General features: G+C 34.1%; 1 protein-coding gene across 1 annotated transcript in view; it reads right to left on the minus strand.

Moving 5' to 3' along the window:
* Window positions 1-131: 131 nt before the first annotated feature.
* Window positions 132-20,149, minus strand: part of Tnpo-SR (transportin 3) — a 29,888-nt gene continuing 9,870 nt past the window's right edge. The window contains exons 7-12 of the mRNA XM_072527424.1: window positions 18,227-18,497; window positions 12,867-13,128; window positions 6,261-6,636; window positions 3,977-4,186; window positions 1,455-1,694; window positions 132-463 (exon numbers count right to left, since the gene is read on the minus strand). Coding sequence (XP_072383525.1) covers window positions 403-463; window positions 1,455-1,694; window positions 3,977-4,186; window positions 6,261-6,636; window positions 12,867-13,128; window positions 18,227-18,497 — 1,420 coding nt within the window. The 3' untranslated portion in view covers window positions 132-402. The remainder of the gene's footprint in view (window positions 464-1,454; window positions 1,695-3,976; window positions 4,187-6,260; window positions 6,637-12,866; window positions 13,129-18,226; window positions 18,498-20,149) is intronic.

Genomic DNA, 20,149 nt, shown 5'->3' on the forward strand with positions numbered 1-20,149 from the left:
GTGTTACCTGGTATTTATTAGCCTTATAAAAGAACGGCACAAATTCCCTCCCAGTACAATATTATAATCCTTTGGAACTGCCTAAGCTGTTAAAGTATGCAAATTTGAGGATAAAAAGGATAACACTTTGAGAAAGTTGTTCTTTTATTTTTATTTAGCGATGCAACTTTACGTCAAGTTTTTCGATCTTATTGATTGGAATTGGTTGCATGCCAAATAAACCTGACGGGAACACTAACAGTATTTTATTCTTAAATTGTATGACAATAAAAATACAATATCTTCTTTTCCAACTATACACATGCAACCAATCATTACATAATTCAGCACTTGACAAGTTCAATATAAAATATTTATATTACACAATACACATATGTCAAAAACAGACATTTATTCTTAATGTTAACGATATAACCTGGCTAGATCCTTGAGAGCATGCGTTACGGACTTGGAAGTATTCGACCTGAAACATAAATAAATCGACTATAGAAATTTTATATTTATTAACGTTGTTTGGAAAAGTATTTAGTAAATATTTTGAATTCCCACATTAAAATTAGCTTGATTCATATTGTTAATCTTCTTTAAACTTTATTCAAATACCAACGTGTTTACAATACTTTAAGAAAATGACAACTACTTATAAACTTCAAAAACTCAATTACAACTGTTACAAACTGTCAACAACATCTGTTTATATATATTTTCTGACGTTCCGTTCCACACTTCATTAGACATTTCAGGATTTTTCAATGATATTCCGAAAATTCTAGACTTCTTCTTTTTCGTCAAGGGACTTTTTCTATATGAAATTATTCTCACGAAACTGTCGTAACAACATGTTTGTCAATTCCGAGAACCATTTGTCAATAATTACCGCAGAATGCTGGAGATAAGCGCTTTTAAAAGATCAGTTTATTGAAACCTTATCTAAATTATTGAATTTCTCAATAGGGGAATGCATACATAATTTTGTACCAAAAGCTTGAGATGACAGCTGTAATTTATTACGGAGCACACTAGACTCGAAATATTCCCCGTACCACGTCCACCACTAAAAAACACCAAAAAAATGGTAAGTGGGCTTCTTCTGAACTGATAATAATTTATGAGTTATGCCATTTGTTTTTCTTATTTACAATCATATATTTTATTTCATTGCTTACGACTTTAATTAATTAACCAGCTAATTATAACATTTCCTACATAAACAACCTTCATTACAGAGATCACACTTGCCATTGGCAAGTGAGATTAGTACTAATTACCAGTTTTAAAAAATATTGATATAAAGTGACAATGAAAAGAACTTTCCAAATAGATTTGATTCCGTAGAATCCAATTTTTATTAAATAAAAAGAATTGCTAACTCTAACATGAATGGGGAAACTAAACTCAATGAAATAATCTATTCGTTACATTTGGACAATTTGAATGATTCGTGATTGACTTACCTACTAATAGTGGTATGTATATCCGTCAACTGTTGAGGTGTGGCGGCCATAATGCCACCGTTACTGTTTTTCGGTAACACATCGAGACCCGCCGCTACCCATTTGCAGGTGATCTCTCTGTCAAAATCGAGCAGCTGCACGAATACGTCGCCGACTTCGCTGAGCATGTAGGAATGGAGGTAGAAGACACAAGAATGGATTAAATTTGAGACTAGTTGTTGGCCATACTCGTCGAGGATGCTGTTGAATATACAAAATAAATAGAATGTAACAACTACAAACCAAAATTTATGGAATTCAAACTAAAATCAGTTCATAAAATGTATATGACAATTTGAGTTAGATGTAACAAAATAATTTCAATATATACACTCCGCGTCATAGAAAACGGACCACCCCAAATATTTAAAATATTTTCGAAATTATTATTTATTGCTACAAAATTAAGCATTTATTTTTTTGAAAATGAATCAATAACTCGTTTAATATAAAATTTCATCATTATCGTAAAACATCAATCGAAAATAAAAAATTTAAGAAAAATAGGAAATTTATTGAAAAAATCAACTTACAGTTTTTAAAACAACAATGAACTGTATATTTAAAAAAAAGCTGGTATCTATTTTCAGTTATGGGTATTGCCACCTCGATTCTGGATGACACTCCTCATTCGATTTGGCATGGAATTTATAACGTTTTGGATATCTCTTTGGGGAAAAGTGGCCCATTCATCAATGAGTGCCATCTGAAGCTCTACAGGTGTTGTTGGAGCAGGTATGCTACGCCTAACGCAACTTTTTAGCAGGCTCCATATATGCTCAATATGATTGAAATCGGGGCTTTGAGCAGGCCAGTCTCTTTTTGGAATACCAACCTCGTCAAGGTACTCCGTTACTATCCTTGCCGTGTGTGGTCTCGTATTATCCTGCATTAGCAGGAATTCGTTGCCAATAAATCCAGCATAGGGCATCACGTGATGTTGTAAGATTTCCGTTATGTACCTTAATGCTCCTCTGTCGATCACGACGAGATCCGTATGTGCATCAAAAGAACTACCACCCAAAAACCAAAACCACCTGCCCAAAACATTACTGAACTACCACCAAAAGCAACCCGTGGTGCCCAGTGCAACCAGCGAAACGTTCTCCAGCTCGTCTGTACACCTTACTGCGTCCATCTTTACCATAAATAGACATTCTACACTCATCCGTAAACAATACTTTTTTCCAATCGTCTGCTGTCCAATTGATGTGCTCACAGGCAAAATCGAGTCTTCGTCTTTTGTGAGCTGGGGAAAGTAAGGGCCCTGTTGCTGGACTGCAAGCTGTCAAACCTTGCTCCCTTATCTTCTCCGAATAGTAGAAAGGCTGATTGCTAGTCCTTGAGCTTGCTGTAAATGACCTTGAAGTATTCTAGCGGTTTGGGTCTGATTCCGTAATGCAGCAAGAATGACGTCGCGATCTTCCCTAGCGGTTTGTGAGATCCTGTCACAATAAATCGTTGCTAGGTCCTTTGTGCAGTCGAACGACTAACATTCAATTGTCTTGCAACTTGTCTTTGACTTAATCCACTTCACAGTAACGTTACAATTTCAACCGATTTTTGAAAATTCTTCATCGTTATTAACTCAAGACTTCTTCACACTAAGTCGGCTACTGTAATACAGAGATGAGTTTAAAACTCATTAGAACCCTTTACAATATTTCTCAAAACAATCGCTTCCTCGAAAATTGATCAAGTTGTAAACAACTTTTTTTCAAAACTGTTTTGTTTTATAGGTTCTACGAATATCCTCAATCCAGTTACATGGTCGGTTTGCTTTCGCAACAACCCATTTAACTTAAATAACCCAAGACACATTAAAAATAAAATAATATTAATTCAATATACAAAAAAATAAATGCTTAATTTTGTAGCAATAAATAATAATTTCGAAAATATTTTAAATACTTGGGGTTGCCCGTTTTCTATGACGCGGAGTGTATATAATACAGATTTGGAAAAACTTTTACGGAACATAGGATTTTTAATAACTCAGATCCCCTGATTTGCAATTACCAGTGTAAATTTCAATACAACGTCGAGATGTTTTATAATTAATTAATTTGTTCGACTGGAGTCCCTCTCCAAACGATATCCTACTACCTCGCCTTCGCAAACGATCATCGTCAAGTCAATCCATGCCGCGATGCCGCCAGAGTAAAAACGGAACACAGCTAGAGTGCATGTCAATTCGCCGAAAAAGTACATTTATAAATGTAAATATTATTTAACTAAAAATATGGTTATGTTTTATTGCCAAAACGGCTTAAAAAAAATTCTAAAAAAGTTCTAAAAATAAAAAGGAATTTCAAAAATAAAATAATAATAATACACCCTTTTTAATTTGAAATTATAAACAATATTTGAAATAATAAATGTATTTAAGTATAAATTTAATAATTCAAATAATATATATATATATATATATATATATATATATATATATATATATATATATATATATATATATATATACTAACCTTTTAACTAACATCTGTCGTTGATTGAATTCGGGATCAGCCCTCCCGCTCTGGCCTTGGTTTATCAAATCGTAAAAGAATTTCATCACAGACATATTCGCTTCTCGGTGGTCCAGTGAAGAAGCCAAAAGTGCACACTGTAAGATGTGGACCAAGGAAGAACATTTTAAAAATGCTAAAGGTGCCCTCTGCATAAATCTTGCGCACAACCTAAATAACATACAGAAAAATATTAGTATCACCAGTTTTTTTAAATAAAAGTTTGCCGTGTATAAAAAATAGAAACTATAATGAAAATATGAAATAATGAAACTGAAATGGTTTTTAACTAAAATGTATTTTCATTTAATATTAAGTTCAATTAACATTTTAAATGTTAACTGTCAAAAATTTTTTTTGTATTTGAAATATCTCGGTGGCGTACCATTATTTTCCAAGGAAAACCAAATTGAGACAGTATTATCAACTTTTGAATATTTAGGGGTAGTGATATCAGAAAACAGAACAATCGATCAGGAGATATAAACAGAGTGAAGAAATCAAACAAAATTTACTAGGCACTGAACAACACGATTTTTGGAAAACAAGCACACACACACTCATCGCTTCACGTAAAGCGCAAAACTACCGCTTTATATAATCGTTTTATACGAGTCAACAGCGGTGCAAACAAGAAATCAGCTTCAAGAGGTTCGAGGCAATATTGTAATTGTATTTACAGTTCGTCGAAGATTAGATGAATTTAGTTTGCAAAGTTGCAAACCAGCAACTGGGTACAAATTACTTCCACGGCACAGAGTGGCTAATATGGCAACGAGTATGGCGTCGAACTGGAGAGAGATTTGCGGAGAGTGCTTTCAGTTCCCGCGTTAGCCATCGAGGGGGTTCGGTGATGGTATGGGCAGGAATATCTCGAGAGGCGCACACTGAATTGGTATTTATTGAGGGTTCGTTGACTGTACACCGGTATATTGAGAAAATTTTAGCGAATCACGTAGTACCCTTTTCTCAAGATATCGGCGATGATTTTCTATTAATGCAAGATAATGCACGACCCCACTCTGCAATGTGTGTCACGCAATATTTAGAGGAAGTTGGTATTAATAAAATGAACTGGCCAGCGTGTTCGCCAGATTTTATCCCAATAGAGCATGTTTGGGACATGCTTGGTAGAAATATTAGAGGTCGCGAAGTCACACCTGCCTCAATTAACGACTTTCGCTTGGCTCTAGAAGAGAAATGGCAAAACATCCAGCAAGATGATATTCGCAACCTCATAGACAGCATGAGCCGACGTGTACAGGCAGTTATAGAGACGAGGGGAGGCAATACAAAGTATTAAGTATTTTTTAGTAGTTTTTCTTTGTTATTTGCGTAATTAGGTTAAGTTAAATTTAAGTTTTTTTTTATGTTTTGTTATTGTTATCATTGTTCATTAAAACCAAGATCATGTCATTGCTTTTAATCATTATTTAAATACAGTGCTTCTGGGATGTCGAAATGACATTCCTTCGATATCAGTCACCAAAGCCCCCATCGTCGTATTACAAATTAATACAAAAGATAATGGTAATAATAGGAAAAATCGTAAATTGTGAGTGGCAAAGTCATTTCGCTCCTAAAAATGAACCAATCCATATTTTCGCATGAAACAAAAAACATAATACTTAGAAGACATGGTTTCAACCGAAAAACAAGGTTTTACGAAAATCCGCTAACGGAATTATTCCACAGGATGTTTCAAAGTTAGGATAAAAAACCATCTTTCGATTAATCCCGTATAATAAGTCAAATACAAAATTTTATTAAAAAAACTCACTATACTAAATTACAATTTATAAATTTTTACACAATGTGCTAAAAAAATCATCAAAATAAAGCTAAAAATAAAAAAACTGAAATACTTTAAATTTGACCAAAAATTTCCCCGTTGCGTTTTTTTTTGCATCTGAGTGTATTAAATTTCATTAAGTAAATATTATTATTATTAAATTGTGCGAGCAAATTTTAATAGATTGATCCATATAGCGAAATATATGCGGAAATTATAATATAATATTGTAAGATCAGTATGGTTCTAGAATTGCTCAAGGAGATATCCAAATAAATTTGTTGTACGATGGAATAAATTTATAGGTTTAGATTTATTTTCGAATATTCCAAACTAATTGATTAATAGTATAAATACAAGATTTACTATGACTAAGCTCATTTATAGTTTACGACTATTGTGTATATTGACTTTAAAATAGTGCACAATATAATAGTATTAAAAATTATTTACCTAAAAAAGTCATCTACCGTATCGGGATGATTCTTCAACCCGTTCTCCTCCTGCAACACGTGAAAGGTAGGTTCTAGAAACGCTTGTAGCATATCCAGTAGTCCTGGCACGCATATCGGATCTATAGCGTATTCGTCCACAAGTATACTACCGACATACAGAAAACACGAATGTTGGTATAACGTATAGATCCTCACTATTTGTCCAACTAGACTTTCTAAGAGTTCTCGCACTTCTTGCGCAACGCACCGAAGCATGAAACGCACAGCGCGACAACATCTCTCCATTATCCTAATGTCACTTTGGTATTTATCGAACGTGCGAGACAATACCGGCCACACTTCGAGAATTACCGGTTTACAAGGGTTTTCCACACCTGAAAGTAGATTTTGTACTTAGTAGATTTACAAGAACGTTTGTTTAATATGTAATAAAATCAAAATCATTTCTCATATATTAAATACTATTGTACTATTTACTTTTGTGACCTTTTCCTTTTGGAATTAATATTAAATGTAAATTAACCACAACTTTTAAATTATAATTTATTTATTAAAGTTTAGGACTCCCTAAGGAAGAAGATTTATAGGGAAGAGTTCCTAAGAAGGGCCTATGTTGAATGGGCGAAAATACTTCTAACTTCTGCAAAATCAAATTGTCCCGGACCTTCGTAATTTACCAATACCTTTTGATTCCATATAGTTTCAACACGATGGTTGTCCTGCATTATAATTCTCGCAATCGTCAGTGCATATCTCAGTGCGACTTTTCCTAATCGATTACTTAGTGGCCACAGAGATATTTTTTGGCCTGCAAGATCATCTGATCTTGCACCTCGTGATTTTTTTATGTAGGAATATATCAAGACCTAACTATGTGGACTTAAGGACAATGGGCCTAATAATCTCCAAGAATTAAGAGAAAAGATCTCTGATTCAATGAGAGGTGTTAGTCCGTAAACATTATCTAATGTTAGAAGCAACTTTTATAATAATTTGGGTTATTGTTCTGCTGCTAATGGAGACTTTTGTTTAAATACATTTATTTCGAATGTTTTTTTAAGTAAGTACGACATTGTTTTTTCAATAGCATTTTCATGTTTTACTTTAAATACTTCTAATAAAGACTGACATATATGTTTAGTGATTCAAAGCAGAAGATATCGGCATAATTTAAAATTTAAACTTTCATTACTGCAAAAAAAAAAACCTCATGTGTGATTCGAACCCTGAGCGTCTGCGTGAAAGTACGGTATTTTTACCACTAGACCACCAAGCTTGGATAATGTTGTAGTGACAAGAGTGTTTGCGACGTTTCTGTAATTAAACTGTTTTTACTTACATTTATTTAGTTTATTGCCTTCAATCAGTTTTTACTTTATGCGAAATTAAAAAAATGTTAATGTTTGACGTCATACGTATAATTATGAGTGAAGTCAACCTGCTTATAAACTAGCGACAAAAGGTGAGAAACTATCTATAGTGGTAATGTATTGTAATGTAAATTATAGGTTTCTATTGATAATTTCCCACCTCTACTAGTTTCATCTCTTTTTATTTCACTTCTATCTTTTGCGTTATTTTGCTGGTTCTTAACGCACTCATCACTATATATATATATATATATATATATATATATATATATATATATATATATATATATATATATACATATATATATAAGATTATGTGGCAAAGGAGAAGACAAGGAAGGAACCCCACGAGTGCGTTTATTTCTCAAGAGATCAAGGGCTCTTTTCAGAGCCATCTCTGATATAAGCCCAAGATAGGATCAGGCTTAATAAGTTTGAGCAGTATCTACACGAGCCATACGACTTCTTAGAAGTCTCACAAAAGACCATAATAGACTTTGTTAAAAAGGCTTGGCTGAAAGACAACTTTAAGGGATGAACTACAATAGACCTCTTACGTTAGGTTAAGCGCCCACTTATACATAGACCTAAAATACCTACACTGAACGCTGCAATATAGATTCATTCCCCCAGAGCGATAGAGAAAAATGACGCAAGCAGTCCCTGCATTTCTTTCTAAAGGGCGGGGTTTATTGCCCATGTGACCTTCCCACTACCAAACACAAGACATAGAACCTTAAATATAACTTAAATGTTAATGGTTTTAGGTTTGAGTTTATGCAGTCTCGTTCTATAGGACTATTTTGAAGTATAGCAATCGTGACCAAATTTCCCAATTGAAATGTGCCTCTATATGCGTTTATATTCGTTCGTACAAGTTCGACAAGATTCACCAGCGCCATCTATCGTTATTACTTGCAATAAGAAAAGATTTGAGCCATCATTGGTATATGACCAATTATAAAATACTTAAAATACCCCTAGCGGTCACATTTCCCACCAATTTCTCTTGGTCGCCTTTGTTACGAAATTTTTTTCACTCTATCTGTTGTAGTTCCCAAAATATAGTAAATTTTGTACCGAAATTTACACAATTTATAACATAACATCTTAATAACAACTGCAACATGCCTTATATCAAAAATATAATCAGATCTTGATAGGAGAACATATATTGTTAGTCTTAAGGTGGGTACACATATGCGAGCCAAACGGTATACGTACCGTACGCGTACAGATCCTTGAAAAATATTCTACATCGTACTGATCGCATACTTATCTCGATCCATGGAAAGCGACAAACCAACAACGAACACACATGTGCGAAATGATTCATTTTATTTATAATTTGTACTGATTTATGTGTCTGTTTTTGCTTGTTTAACAAAAATAAAAATATGTACAATAATCAGTTTACTGTTTTCTCACGTCTCTAGGGACACGTCATATTCATTTAATTTGTAATTAGGGTATTTATTACGTCACGTTTCTAGCTTCATGTTCACAGAACTTCACGCCGAAAAATATACACTAAATTTAAACTGTTTTTTATATCACAAGCTATTTCAAAGTAGTACAAAATTTAAACCAACTAAACTAAAAACTGCGAACTCAACGTCAAAATGCGTACACATTTTGGATACGTAGGGGAGACTGGTGTCATTTGTAACAACAGTGATATTGGCGCAATCATTTGAAATAAATCAAAACGCACTAATATGCATAGACGGATATCTGCCTCACACCACCGACTGTAGTTTCAGAGTTGGCCGTAACCTACTGCACAAGTTAGAGTCACTTGTTTCTATCATCATCATAAAAGTAAATTTTAGTTGCGACACAAATTGTTGATTTTACCGTTCAAACCTCAACTTGGAAATATTTTAAGGTAAGGCCAATCTTTTTTAACATCTTTACCTCCGTTTACTGTAGCTAACTTTTTCTATGAGGGGCATAATATATACAAAAATCATCTTTGTATATTTTGGTCATGTGATGAGAGGGAAAAAGTACCGATTGCTCCAGTTAATTATCCAAGGAAAGATTCAGGGCAAACGAAGCGTGGGGAGACGACGTATATCTTGGCTGCGCAATTTAAGAGACTGGTTCCAGTGCACATTTAACCAATTATTGGGGTTAACACCAATAGTTATTTATGACGAAGCAGCTAGGAAGGAAATAGATACTAACCAATCTATTAGAAAAGTGACTAAAGATTATGGTATGTGTCACGATTCTTTATATCGCTATGTTAAATCGTTAGCTGAAAACTCACAATCTCTGGTTGGATACAATCCTCACAACAGAGTATTTAATGACGAAATGTAGTTACAGCTTGCTAAATACTGCGAAACTGCTGTATATTTGTATTTCGGACTTACCACAAAAGATTTACGCAAGTTAGCTTTTCAATTTGCAAAGTGTAACAGACTGCCCTGCCCAGAAAAATTGGACACGACTAAACGTGCAAGTGAGGATTGGCTTATTGCATTCATGCGACGAAATTCAAATTTAAGTCTTTGTACACCTCAAGCTACTAGCCCTTCACGAGCAATGAATTTTAGTAAAGAAAATGTAAACTTTTTTAATAAGTTGTCAACTAATTTAGACAGATATAATTTTGAGCCTTACAAGCTATCCAAAGTTATAGCTAGAAAAAGAACTAAGCAAGTGGGGAATACCGTACCTCCAATGTTCGTCTTCACACGGTTACGTTTTCAAGACCACTTTATTAGAGATGGACCAGTTGAGTGTATAGGAACTGGAAATAAGTCTGGATGGATGCAAGATAATGAATTTCTTGTTATTACGAAACACGTAAAATCAAGTGAAGCCAATAAAGTCTCATATTTCAATTTCTCTGATTGAATTTTGGAGAGCTAATTTCATTACTCCACTTTCATTTCTGCCGCACACTTCACATAGGCTTAAACTTTTAGATAATAAATCAGTGGATGAAAAACAATGCTGAAAAAAGAATGACTATACGATTGGTCTTTAATTATGAAAACATCATTTCCTTTGACCACTATGCCTGTCAATATTCTTGCTGGTTTCTCCTGCACTAGTATTTGGCCTGTCAATCAAGATATTTTCCAACGATAGTGATTTTACTGCATCAACTCATAGACCGTAACTCATAGACCTCTATATGAAGAAACCATAGAAATTAATCAACCTGAACCACCTACAGTTCAAGACAACAGTCACTTGAAAAGTCAACCGGGTCCATCCACTACCTTGTCACCTAAACTATACACTATTCCGTCAGCCAAGCCTAATAATCCACCTGTATTTATTTCGCCTCAAGATATTAAGCCACTGCCGAAAGCATATCTAACCAAACTCAAAAAAGAAGGAAGAACGAGACGAAAGACAGCTATATTCTGACTGATACACCAGAGAAGCTGTTGATTGAAGAAGAAAATTCGAAGAAAAGGGACACCTTCAAGCGTAAAGTTCAGGTTGAACATAATCTAAAGACAAAATCTTTGCAATTAAAGAAAAATATCAAAAAGAGAAAAGCACCCCTGAAAGCAACCGAAAAAGAGTGTTCCAATGAGGAAGTTTTGTGCTTGGTATGCGGTGGTCCATATTCATCAAGCCCCGAAGATTGGTGGTTAGTACAATGTCGAGAATGTAAGCACGTTACCCATTTAAACTGTACAAACAAAAGCCCATTATACATTGGCTTTAATTGTAAATCTGACTGTGATTAGTGTTTTCTCTTTAAAAATATGTTACCAGAATTTGTTATTGTTTTTATTTCTAACGCTTACACATATTCTTTTCTGTCATTGTAGTATTAAATATATTTTTTACTACTTCCTATTTAATTTATTTACTCTATGGGTTAATTTCTCTAACAATCAACACCAGCAATCATTTCTGTAATACTTAACCAGCTTTTGGGCCAAAGATACTGTGTAATAGACTCCCTAGTATAGGCTAGAATAAATTAAAAATTTCAAAAACTTCAACTGACTCAAAAAAACAATTTGTGAGATTTGTAACAACCCACACCAGTCTCCCCCACACACATGAAAGGCACAATCGAAAATGTTAAATCAAAACAGCATTTGCTTGTTTAACAAAAATAAAAATATGTACAATAATCAGTTTACTGTTTTCTCACGTCTCTCTAGGAAGGAACACGTCATTCGCACAATGTCGATTTGATACTTTAGATAAGACAACAAAAATGTTCGCTGCGTCTAGTAAGCGCCGTCCAAACTGAAAGACGAGCTTCCTTTGAAGTCGTGGAATAAACCGCAACAATTTGGTTCGCGACGAGTCACGATGAAACAGTACGCAAGCGGTTTTTTCTGCCGTACACATTAACGAATATAGCGTTCGCATACCGTATGCATACCGTTTGGCTCGCATATGCGTACCCGCCTTTAACATACCATCAAGAATTTTTTATTCTCTGTTACAATTAATAATTTAAAACAATATTCGATATACATGTTTGCGTTCGATATACCTCGTTCCAAATTAAAACCAGTAGAAAATTTCCGTTTTTACAACTTAATATCTGGTCGTAAAATGTTCTTCCTCGTATTTGACTCACATCGCTTTCGTTACAAGGTATGAATATTTCCTCAGAAGTGTGTTGGTAAGTTTTATTGTTTTTGGAATCCTTATTCAAAAGGTAATAAATATTTCAGTTTTATTGTTTCATTTATGCATTTTCTTCGGAAAAATATTACAAAAAAATGGATTATTGCTGAAATTATGCCAAGAAATAACTCACTTTATGAAAGTTAATTTCGTTAAAAGCCGTTGAGATTGGCGGTTTGCTTTTTCCTATAAATTGTTGGATTGGAGCGACAATTAAGTATTCTATCATCGCATCTCAAGCCGGGCAGTACTTCCCTCAAACACAACAGTGTAATCTCAGTCGCTTAAATTAAACAAAATTTGTTTAATTTACTAATGTTTGTATTTTGAGAACGATTTCCGAAGTGGAAATTGAAACGTCAATAAACGTACTTTAACCTTTAATTGTGGCTTATTCCCATTTAAATAGTAATTACTTTAACATGCCACAAGAAAATAGCTTCAGAACAATAACAAGTTTTAAGGTAATAATAGTTGCTAATTATTACTCATATCATTTACCTATAAGACCACTGCCATTATATTGCACAATTTCATAATTCAGAATTAAAGATTGAAAGTGTTTAAGACAGCTAGTAGCTAATGATACTATGTATCTGTCAATCACTTACCTTCGGGAATATGTACATTAACATATCTAAGCACTGCACTAAGTCTATCGAGCCACATTACCGGATCTGTGTTGGCCCCCTTCACTGGATGAACATCCTGTTCTATGATTTGACATATCGGATTGAGCTGCATAGAACATAATTCCCGTAAGGACTTCGTCAACTCCTCGTGCGGCATTCGACCTATTATCGAGGCCACTCCTCTTAGAAGACCCAAGGTAGCTGTGTTGGTGATGGCAAAGGAATCCGCTTGGTGAAGAAGCTAAAATAAATTTTAGTAAATCATAAAATTTGTTAAAATGTTTCCAAACATAAGAAAAATTGTTGACATTAGTTACATTTCAAAATAAATTATGGTAGGGCATAATATATTTAGGAAGAGGAGAAATACGATACCTCTCGTTTATGAGAGCGTCCTTTCGACATTACATTACAATTTAACAATGTTGTTAATCACTTGGGTAGACTGCTAGATTTGGTCTTATCGCATTTCAGTTGTGAAGTGAAGCATGATGACTCACCTTTGGTCTATGAAGACTCTCATCACCCAGCTCTTCTAATAACATTTACGGATATATTTGTAAAAGAGCCTAAATTTAGGTATGGTTTGGAGCAATTAACTTACAACTTTAAAAAAGCAAATTTTGCTGCTTTATATCGAGAACTGTATGAAACGGATTGGAACTCTCTGGATACTTCTAATGACGTTAATGAAACTTTAAATAACTTTTATGATAAGATTTTTTCTGTGTTCAATAAGTATATTCCAGTTTACAAAAACTTTAGCCATAAATACCCACCCTGGTTCGATGCTGATATCATTCACAACATCAAATTAAAAGCAAAGTTTAGAAAAAAGTTTAAACGATTCAAAAATCAGTGTGATTTGCTTGAGTTTCAACGGTTAAGACACCTTGTCAAATCAAAAATCAGTTTGGCCTACAATATATATGTCGAGAATATCCAAATTGCTTTATCCATCAACCCCAAGAAGTTTTGGTCGTACATAAATTCAAAAAATAATAGTTCAAGAATTCCTGGTGTGATGAAATATAATGACATTACTACCTCCGACCCACAAAATATTGTGAATATGTTTGCAGAATTTTTCAAGAGTGTTTTTCTGTCATCAGATATTAATTTCAAGGCTAACTCTTCCTCAATTAACGCAGATAACTTAAATTTTTATCCTATTTTAAAGTCTGAGATAATTTTGGCTAGTAAGAAATTGAAAGACAAAATGACGTGTGGACCTGATAATATTCCATCCTTTTTGGTTAAGGATTGCATAGGTGCCTTAACTGTGCCACTATCAAAAATTTTTAATTTATGTCTTCTTAACAAGGAATATCCGAGTCTCTGGAAGGAGTCAAAAGTGTGCCCAATATTCAAAACTGGCGAAAAGGGTCAGGTAGAAAACTATAGACCAATTTCCATTATTTGCAATCTATCGAAAGTCTTTGAAATAGTTTTGTATAATCGTATTTACTCACGCACTCGTAATCAGCTGTCTCAATATCAACATGGTTTTGTCTCCAACCGGTCCACTGTGACAAACTTATTAATGGTCACACAATATATCTCAGCGGCCCTAGATAATAGAAGTCAAGTTGACGTCATATATACTGACTTTACGAAGGCGTTCGACAGAATTCACCACGACGTATTACTTTTTAAATTGTGTCTCTTTGGTCTTTCTGAGGATGCCGTGACTTTTATGAGGTCTTACTTGTCAAATAGAACGCAGTTTGTTGCTTATAATGGTTACAAATCGGAAAAGTACCTAGCTTCTTCAGGGGTTCCACAAGGTTCTAATCTAGGTCCATTATTGTTCTTGTTATTTATTAACGATCTGTGTGAATCAATTTCTGCACCATGTTTATGTTATGCCGATGATTTAAAGATTTATTCATTGATAAGTGACCTTAATGATTGCCATTTTTTGCAGAGTGAACTGAATCGTGTACATGAATGGTGTAATGCAAATCATTTGAATCTTAATGCCAATAAGTGCAAAGTAGTTAGTTATTCTAGAAAACAGTCTAATTTATACCATCCTTATATTATCAATGGCAATGAACTCGAACGTTTAAATAAAATTAAAGACCTTGGAGTTACATTTGATTATAAACTCACCTTTGTTGAACATGTAAATTTAAAGGTTAAAGAAGCACTTAAATCTTATGGATTCATAATTAGAAATAGTCGAAATCTCACTAATATTAAGGCAATTAAATTACTTTATTACACTTTTGTACGCTGTAAACTGGAATATGCCTCTGTCATTTGGTCACCTTTTTATGATGTACATATCCAACTTATAGAGCAGGTGCAACGTAAATTTTTAAAATTTTTGTCTTTCAAAATTAACGGCATATATCCCAAGAGGGGCATCAGCAATAGTGAGTTGTGTAGCGGTTTGGACGTAGTATCATTAGAATCTAGACGAATTAATGCCTCCCTAATATTCCTGTACAAGCTACTACATAATCTCATTGACTGCCCTGATATTCTTCGACAAATAAATTTTAACGTTCCATCTTATCCAGTGAGAAATTCGATTACGTTCAGAAATACACAAGCTAGAACTAATCTTATGTTAAATTCTCCTCTATTTCTCATGTGCAACTATTATAATTCCTTAAGTGCTTATTGCGATATATTTCACTGCAGTTTAAAGCAGCTTACTAGGATGGCTGAGATCTACCTAGGTGATTGAGTAGTTTCTTTGTGTTAAGGTAAAATACTCGAAAAATGTGTTATTTAGTTAGTACTTATGAATTATTAATATAACATTTAACTTTAGTATTGTATTTTGTCCTATAAATGGATTCTGTTGGACAATAAACGCTATTATTATTATTATTATTATTATTATTATTACATATATTCCTTAGAAACGTCATCAATTTTAAAGTAGAGAAAAATCTCTCAGTTTCTGCAGGTGTCATTCACTTGTTATTAAAATAATCAAAACTTTACTTATTTCATAAAATGTTGAATCCAAACCATATGGCACTCTTAAATATAAAGTATGTAAGCCACCGATTATATTTTCGGTTTGTTTTGTTATTTCTGGCCGCGAGTAAAATATTGTCAATTCCAGGGTATATTTTTCATCCATTAGAAATGCATTGCAGAAGATATCAATGTCATCTAAACGTAGTTTCTTTCTATAATGTTCATAATTTTCTCTTTGAAACAACTTTGCACCAAACAGATGATTTTAAATTCCAAACGATCATTTTTTTATTTAAATGAGATGTTCATTAGTAAGTTTGCAGTGTCCTAACCGAAGACGAGAAAGGATAACTTGGTAAGATCTGTTGATTAAATGTGGGTTCCATGAATCATTATCTTCTTTTACTTCTCTTAGTTTGCTTGTAGATATCTTCCATTTTTCTTCCATAAATTGAGGGTCGTCGATTTTAGTAGTTGCTTTATATCTAAGGTTGGAATTGATAGTAGAAATAGAAGTATAGTTCAGTTTCTGGTTGTATAGAAATATTGATGGCAATTGCAGTTCTGCTGTTTCTTTTTGAAAATAATATGCAGTTTATTTTGTTTGGAAAAAAATTGTATCCAGACATTATAGACCAACGTATTGCTGAAGACTATGAGCCATAGTGCTAAGATATTTTCCTTTGATAAACATGATCATGTCATCTGCGTAAAGTCTAGCTACAACTGGTTTCTTTCAGTATTTTAAGATGTCGTTCATAACAATTAAAAATAACGTTGGGCTCAGAATAGATCCTCAGAATAGATGGAATTCTCTTCGAGATAAAATTTTTTATGGCATTAGAATCAAATGTTTTATTAATGTCAAAATAAATCACTAGACATTTATCTTTAGTAGCAAATGTTTCGTGAATATGACTTTCTAGGTTAATAATGTTATTAAGTGTGCTTCTGGATGGGGGAAATCGGGATTGTTCGGGAATCTAGAATTTGTAAGTTTCCAAAAACTATGTTATTCTCTTCTTGATTATTTTTTCTAATAGTTTTTTCATAGAGGAGGTTAGGCAGATTGGTAAGATTCAGATAAAAGTGAAGATTTGTTAGATTTAAGCATGAGAATGATTGTTGCTTTCTTACAGATTAAGGGGAAGTCACTATTGTTCCGCATGTGATTCAAAATGTCATGCAGGGTTTCGCCGTTTCTGAAAGATTTTTTAGAAAAATTTGTGGGATCATCGGGGCCAGAAGAATATGTTTTTTGGGCATAAGCAAAACGATTCTTAATTTAAAATATAATATTGTCACAAGTTTCTCTCGCAGATAAATTCAATTTCTACTACATCTTATATACTAAAACGCTAAGCCCTTTTCTTGTCCACCACTTTACTCAAAAACCATATTAGATAATTAAAATATTTTTTCGGAATATTATTAGTATTACGTATGAGATTGTCAAGATATACTTTTGGTACAAAAATTCACTTCCGGTTTTGAGATGACCGGAAGTTAAAATTTACTTTAAGTTTTAGACCCCACAATGTATATATGGATCGAAAGGTCTCGTCGAGACGAATCTAAATATGTACTTCCGGTTGCGATCCGACACCGGAAGTGACCCGAAACGCTCATAAAACGTCAAGATAGAGCAAATCTGACACCGGATTCGTGATCAGCATGCAAATTGCGATCCGACACCGGAAGTGACCCGAAACGCGCGTAAAACGTCAAGATAGAGCAAATTTGACACCGGATTCGTGATCAGCATGCAAAATTAACTGCTAAATGATATCCATGTCGACATTTGATGAACTAAAAATTGCATTCCGGTTTTGAGGTCGACTTCCGGTTTCGTTTTTATTAGTCAAATCAATAGAGAATTCAACGTAGAGTTCAAAAATGTACGTTCACGAAATTATCATTTATAGTTTTTGAGTTATTGATAAAAATATTTTTACTTCCGGTCATTGTATATATTGTATATTTTTCTCGCAAAATAAAAATTTCATTTAAAAAACTCGATGTCGAGTTGGTCCGCTAGTAAACATTAAATAGTTAAAAAGATGTAAAAAAAACTGCTTGATTCTGCCCTCGATTCTACAAATAAAAATCACCTGCCTAGCACTCTGCCGCCCCACCATTACATAAAGCTTCTATATGAACTGTGAAAAAATTGATTATCAGCGCCTTTACCGGCCGTGTTACAAACATTTTATATTTACATTCCGACACTGTCTGAATCGAGGGACACTATTTGTTAAGGAACTTAATTCCTATTTAAATATATCAATACAATTATACATTTATTAAAACCGAACATAATTCCTGTATATTCTTTGTACAGTTGGTTTTAGTAAAATTAAAATATTTTTTAAAATGACCTTAACATCTGGATTACGTACCTGTAAGAGTATCGGGACGTGCCTTGGCATATGATCATTACAGCTAGCACAGATGTTTTGAAGAGCCACCGCTGCAGCAGCTCCTACACCAGGTTGAGGCAAACAGCACACTAAGAAGTTCAAAACTGGATCCAGTGTGTTCGGATGCCTCTCTATCCATTCACAAAGTTCTCCTAATAAAAGCACCGACGTGTATTTTACGGCTACATGTGTATTTTCTGGAACATTTAATATTGCTTCTACAACCTGAGGTACCACTTCACTTTCACCACTAAAACACAAAAAGTTAATTTAAGACAATAAGTTTGTAGATACAGTCGGCAATGTTTATAGTAAAACTGTATACAGTAAAAAGTAAAGTTCGTGTATCCTTCTGGCTAAGGTCTAGTGTTATTGTTTTCAGGTCGCGCAAGCGCTCCTAAACATGACTTAACGACTACTTTCGTAGCCGGGACCGAGGGCTTTACGTGCCCTCCGAAGCACGGTGGCAGCTCAGTTAAGCTAGAAACTGAAAATTTTGTCGGCGCCGGGATTCGAACCCGGGCCCAACAGCTTGTTAAGCCAGTAACATAGCCACTGAGCTACGGCTGCCACACACTCTATACAGTGAAAAACTATTAAAAGTGAATGTTTTAAATGAAATTTTATGTGCAAAACCTCTGCATTTAGTAAATCACCTATTGCCACCTTGCCCGGTGGCCAATTGATATGGTTTTATATTTTAAGCATGCGTCTAACGAGTTTAAACGCATTAAGTCCAAGTGGAACGCTTTCTTTATAACTCCAAGTTGATATTTGCCGTCCTGCCTATTTCCTTCCATCCAGATATTCCTTGAACCTTCTCCTTCAATATCTTCAATCATTCATCAATCTCAAGTCATCCTCCACATCGTCCAACCATCTGGTTCCTTTCTTTCATTTACCTGTTGGTTTCCTTTGCACTATTTTCCTAGTTGCTTTTGTGTCTTCTAACCTCTGGACATGTCTCAGCCATGCTAGCCTATGACTTTTTACAAATCATAGACTTAAGCGTAAAAGTAAGTGTGTTTGTTATATTTCCTCATCACTGCCTGCATATCCGCGATTATTGAGCCGTTTAGAAACAACGACTTTTTTTACAGAAGTTTTGTGCTAAAAGGTTGACTAGAAAGCAGCTAGTTCACTGGTAACAGATCTGCTGCTATTTTTAAACTGATTGAACTATTCTTTATCTATGTTTTGTTCATAAACTCATTTAAAACAATTCAGAAAACTTTTGCGCCTTTAACAATTTCGCGTTTGACAGTTACCACAATTCAAATGGCATACTGTCAAAAACAAGTCAAAGTCACCCTTACCTGATCTGTATACAGTTAAAATATTGGTTTTTATTGAAGGTACATAAATTGCAAAAGACTCTGAACTTTGCTCTACATTATATTCATTTAGATTAAGAAAAGAATACATAAGATTTTCTTTTACATAAATTGCAACTTCATCTTTTTGCCCTACAAAAAAATTAGCTAATGAAAAGCCGGAGATTCTAATTAATTTTAAATTTTCTTCACTTTACTAGTGCTCCGAAAAACATATGACGCCATATAAATTTTAATCCGCAAGAAAAGCATTGATCATAATGTTGTTATTCGTTATGTCTCTGTTTTACATCACGTAAATATAGCAGCGTCTCTTTTGGTGGTGGTGGGAGAGAGTAAAGAGTTTCAATGCGCTAGAGAGAGACAGATGGAACAACCGCAAGAGATCTTGTCGTCAGTACGCGCGGCCGGTATTCTTGGTCTATGTTAATATAATATTCGCTCCGTGCGTGACCATGGTAGGCGTACCTTGAAACGATGTCAGCGTGCGTAGCGGCGAAATATGACAAAATTGGCCCTACCTTTTTACGCATAAATTTTATCAAAAATGTGTGCAAATAGGTACATG

This window comes from Diabrotica undecimpunctata, chromosome 3 (genome assembly GCF_040954645.1).
Source record: "Diabrotica undecimpunctata isolate CICGRU chromosome 3, icDiaUnde3, whole genome shotgun sequence".
Classification (NCBI taxonomy): Eukaryota; Metazoa; Arthropoda; class Insecta; order Coleoptera; family Chrysomelidae; genus Diabrotica; species Diabrotica undecimpunctata.